This window comes from Charadrius vociferus, unplaced genomic scaffold (genome assembly GCF_000708025.1).
Source record: "Charadrius vociferus isolate BGI_N301 unplaced genomic scaffold, ASM70802v2 scaffold333, whole genome shotgun sequence".
Lineage (NCBI taxonomy): Eukaryota > Metazoa > Chordata > Aves > Charadriiformes > Charadriidae > Charadrius > Charadrius vociferus.
In genome coordinates this window covers 817,826-822,918 of record NW_009647682.1, presented here as the reverse complement: position 1 = coordinate 822,918, position 5,093 = coordinate 817,826, and the positions used below count along the sequence as shown (strand labels likewise).

General features: G+C 64.0%; 1 protein-coding gene across 1 annotated transcript in view; it reads left to right on the top strand.

Moving 5' to 3' along the window:
• Window positions 1-5,093, top strand: part of NAV1 (neuron navigator 1) — a 38,388-nt gene that overhangs the window by 11,743 nt on the left and 21,552 nt on the right. Inside the window, exon 4 of the mRNA XM_009881341.1 lies at window positions 58-366. Within this exon, the coding sequence (XP_009879643.1) occupies window positions 58-366 (309 nt within the window). The remainder of the gene's footprint in view (window positions 1-57; window positions 367-5,093) is intronic.

Genomic DNA, 5,093 nt, shown 5'->3' with positions numbered 1-5,093 from the left:
CCCCTGGCGGACGCCCTGCTACGACAGCGATGACGCCACCCCCCGGAGTGTCTCCAGCCTCTCCAACCGCTCCTCCCCGCTGTCCTGGCGCTACGGGCAGTCCAGCCCGCGCCTGCAGGCAGGAGACGCGCCGTCGGTCGGGGGGACCTGCCGCTCCGAGGGTACCCCCAGTTGGTACATGCACGGCGAGCGGGCACACTACTCGCACACCATGCCCATGCGCAGCCCCAGTAAGCTGAGCCACATCTCCCGCCTGGAGCTGGTTGAGGCACTGGACACCGATGATGTGGAGCTGAAGTCGGGGTACATGAGTGACAGCGATCTGATGGGGAAAACGCTGACAGAGGATGACGACATCACCACAGGGTAAGTGCCTGCGCCAGGGCTTCTGCCCAAAACAGGGCTCTCCTGGAGGTTTCACCTCCTCCTGTTTGGCCAGCAGCAGAGAGGCACTGGGCGCCGGGAGGGTGGATGGAGGAGCACATAGATCATGGCCAATCTGGCTGGGTGGATTGTGTCCCTGCATCCCAGGATGTGCTTTCCCCCCAGTGAGGCAGTGCTCGTGACGCTGGGCCAGCTGGGGTTGCTCATGGCCAGTGAGTCCCCGAGCTGGGGTGTGCTGCTCTCCTGGCATGCGGGAAGTGTTCAGCTTGGTCTGGGTGTTCCTGAGCAAGGGGCTGAGAGAGGCGCATGGTGTGTGGCTGCGGGAGCCCTGGACCAGAGCCCTGCTCGGGTAAATACTGCTGCTTTCAGGAGCATTCTCTCAGTTTACACCAGTGGGCCTGAGCTTCTGTCTCTGATCCTGGCACTGCAGGGATGTCCTGCGTCCTGCTGGGAGTGCTGGTGGCCCGTGGTGGGATAGGCTGGGTCAGGTCTCAGCACCCCAGCAAGAACTGGGCACCGAGGTGTCATTGCTGATGGGTGGCACCATGGTGGAGAAGGGTGCTCTGCTGAGTGGGGTCCCTCCTGTTGGGATCCCCATCGGCCTCTGTCCCTCCTCCTGCGGGGCCAGGGGCATCTCCTGCCGAGTGGACACAAACCAGTACGCCCAGGGCTTGCATTTTCTTTCCAGACGTATCCAGCTCCCACTGCGCTGTTGAGGTGCCCCTGGCTCTGGCGGGGGTCGGGATTTCAGCACGTTGGAGGTTTCCTGTTTCAGCACAGGAGAAAATAAATAACTCTGGCATTTGAGTTGTCCCAGAGCAGGAAGTATTTGGCCTCCTGACAGTGCTGCTCTGGCCCTCCTGGGGTGGCCATAGTCACATCAGCTCATTGCAGGACAGAGCACAGCCTGTGACTTCACACCCATCCTGTGGGCCAGCGCTCCTCAGATGTGTCCCAGAGGCACATGTGACAGTTAGAGGGGGACACACTGAGGGGTGTCTGTGCTGGCCTCTGCCTCTGCGATGCTCCAGCTTAGGGGCGAGAGTTTCTGTGGCAGCACGGGCGTCAGACCTGTCCTCCCCACGGGCAGGCGGGGTGGCCCTGTGGGGGCTGCCCTGTGCTTGTGAACAGGGGTGTCTTGTGCTGGCTCAGCATGGATCCCTCCTGGGGACTGTAAGTCATCACTCAGCAGCCAGAGATGGCATGACACCACCTTCTGCCACTGGCCACCAGACTGTGGGGCCTGATGGGTGACGGGGTGACTCTGGGGTGCCCTGGATGGCTGGGGCTGCAGCGGATCTGGCTGGCGGGGATGAAGGGCTCCACTGCTCCCTGTCTTTCTCCTTGTCTTGTCTCAGAGCTGCTCGTGCAGACGGATAACCTTGGGGAGCCCTTGGCTGTGGAGGCAGTGCTGAGAGGGGGTGAGCCAGAGCTTCGCTTCCTCTCCATTGGCCACTGAGTGGGGCAGAGTGTGGGCAGGGGCAGCCCCAGTGGGACCTTCCTCGGGCTCAGCCCTGAACACTGGGCAGGGTCTGCTTCTCCTCCCGGGAAGGGCCAAGCCTTGGGGATGGAGCTGGACACGGCTGAGCTTCCCATGAGGCCCTGGCAGCACCGCAGTCCCCTGGTGCAGGTGAGGCATTCAGTGCCATGGCAAGCTGTGCCGGCACTGCCATGGCCGGGTGTTGCAGTCCCTGTTCTGTGCAGGGTCCCCAGTGTGATGCCCTGGCTGTGACCTGAGGGAAATCCCCAGTGTCCTGCCGGTGGGTGCAGAGAGGGGCTAGTGCCCTGTGCTGGGTATCCCTCCCCAGGGGTGGGCGGAGAAGGGCAGTCGGGGCAGCACAGGACCATCTTATCAGCAGGGACATGTCCTTGGAGTTAGCCGTGTCACTGGAATGTTGCTGGCACACAGGGCCATGCAGTGACCTACTCACAGCTCCATCCCCTGTGGCCCCGCGACAGGGCTCAGGGGGTCCCACAGAGCAGGCAGCGTGACAGGGCCTCTGTCCCCAGGGGATGTCCCTGGCTGGGTGCTGGGGGATGCTGGGGTGCCCTGTCCAGCAGCCGGGGCACTGGGTGCAGAGCCAGGGCAGGGGAGCAGGGACATCCCCTTCTTCCCAGAGCCGGCCAAGGCGAGGAGCCGCCTTGCCGGCTGGGAGCACTCATCCAGCGCAGCCCCTCACCCAGCCTCCTCGGCTGGCTCTGACCTAGAAAGCAAATACCGCCCCAGGCTTCGTCTCCCCGTGCCGCTAATGCACCGGGCAGGATCCGAGTGCTGCAGATGGGGCCATCAGCCCCCGAGCCCAGGCCACCGGGCTAGTGCCTCCCTGCACCGCGCCGGCGCAGACCCAGGCTTGTAGGGCAGTAGGTCAGAGCCAGCTCGGAGGACGCAGTGGCACGTCCCCCTCGGAGAGGTGCAGGGCCACAGAATGGGACCCAGCGTCCCTGCGGCTCGCTGGGGAACCAGCCTGGAAGGAGAGAGTGCCAAGGTAGGTGAGGCACGGCCGGGTCGTGAGGACTGTCCGTGGGGATATCGGGGTGAACCCGGCAGGGTGGTAGTTGAGGTAAGCCTAGCTGAGATGGCAGTGGCGGGCCTGGGGCCCAGCTCACAGAGGAGGGGGGATGATCAGGTCTGGTGGTGAGAGCAGGGATCAGCCGGGGACACCTCAGCCACCAGCAGCATTTCTGTATTGGCCAAACATGCTGGCATCCTGGCTCCTTGCCCGCCTGTGCCCACCTGCCTGTGGCTGCTGGGCCGGCACTTGCGGCTGCCCTCCACCAGCAACCTGCTGCTGGTTTTGGGGGGTGAAAGTGCTGGCTTTGCCCTCCCTGTTTGGCAGCAAGGCCCTTCTTTTGTTCCTGGTGTCACCGTATCCTCCTTGTGCTCCGCAGCAGGGCAGCCCTTGGCCGGCAGGGACCCGGCATAACCGGGGCTGGGAGCAGCCCTGCTGGGATGCGTCCTTGCCGCTGCTGGCACCGTGGTGTTTGAAGGGCCTTGGTGCAGGCAGCGAGTTCAGGTTGACACAGCAGCATTCACCGGGATGGTGCTGCGCTACTGCCCTGTCCTGCCTGTCCCTGGGGTCTGGGCAGGGCACAGGCAGGGACAGCACCAACCCCTGGGCTGTTCCCCTGCCCCTGAAAGATCTTCGCTCCCTTCCTTGGCCGCCGTCAACTCAGGTTTCCACCCGGCACCGCTCAGCGTGCCGCTCGCTGTTCCCTGCTCCTGATGCCAGCCCCTGGAGGGGTGCGGTGCGTTGCGGCCAGTGATGCTTTCCCACCCTGGCAGGCCGGGGATGTTTCCCAGACCCAGGGGGTCACCCCGCCAAGGTCACCCTGCTGGGAGGTCCACCAGCATGCAGCTACCCACTGCCGAGGGACCTCTGTGGCAGTACGGCTACTGCACAGCACTGGGGCTGCGATGCAGCAGCACGGGTGCCTTCGTGTGCAGACCTGCGTGTGAATCAGGCAGCAGTGGAGGAGGCGGAGAGCGGGAATGTTCAAGCCAGGTTTTGCCCAGTCTCGTCCCGGCCACATCCTGCATGTCCGAGCGGTTCCACCTCCTCCACGTGGAGCCGCCGTTCCCCGGGCAGCGCAGCGCGGCTGCGTGTTGGTGCTTCTCCCCCGGTGCTGTGTGTGCTCAGGGACCTGATGTGAGCGGCTCTGGTGGGTGCTGCGTGCTGGCACAGGAGTGGGTGAGGATGCATCACCCCCGGGTGTTCCCTGCGGCCATCCAGGACGTGGTGGGGAGCGAGTGGGGTGTTGAGAGGCTTTACTGAGGTCGGGAGCTGGTGGGGTGCGCTGGTTCCCACCCCCCAGCCCTGCCTTCTTGAGGCCATGGGGCTTCCCCCCTCCCACACAGGACAGAATCCTGGGCTGAGGGGTGACAAGAGCGTCCGATTGTCCCTGCTTTGCACCACTCTGCCATGTCTCCTGGGCTTGGAGAGTGCCTTGCATGATGTCCTTTCTGCCACCCTCCTTTTGTCAGACCCTTTGTCAGCTGGCCCGTTTCCCAGCCGCTTCCCTGCACATGGTGATGCTGCCACAGGGGTGCTGGGATGCTCTGGATGTCCCCGGAGGTGTCCATCAGGCCACCATGTGCAGTGCTGAGTGCTCAACAGGGTCTGAGCATCTCCCTGTGGTGCACCTCATGCTGTGGGGCAGCAGGGAGCACCGGGTGGAGGTTGAAGGGACCTTGTTGTGTAGTCTTGGCTGTGCCTTAGTTTCCCTCAGTCCATCCTGCCGGCTGTGAGCGGGTCAGGGCAGGGCGTACCCAGGTTGTGGCAGGGGAGAGCCGCTCTTGGTGGGGTTAGCAGGGTGTGGAGGAGGAGGAGCACCTCTCCCTGGCTCTGGTACACGAGGTGACATATGGGGACGCAAAACCTCAGCTGAGCTGTGTGCAGCAGCATGGTGCTTCTGGGATGGGCCGCTCCCCAGATAAAATCCCCAGTGACAAATTGGGACAAGCTGGTTCCATCCTTGGAGCTGCTTAAATACCCTGGGGTGGCAGAGTCCTGTGACCGGTTTTGACCTTGGCAGAGGGCACACAAGGATACCCAGGCTGGACTCATCCTGCCCCTCCGGCAGAGCACGGGTGCTGCTGGGCCCGATCCTGCCATCCCCACACACAGGGCTGGGAGAGCGGGGAGGGGGCGAGCCGGGCTGGCTGCTGACTCAGCGCCTTCTCACTGCGGTGGCTGCGGGGGGGCCGGTGG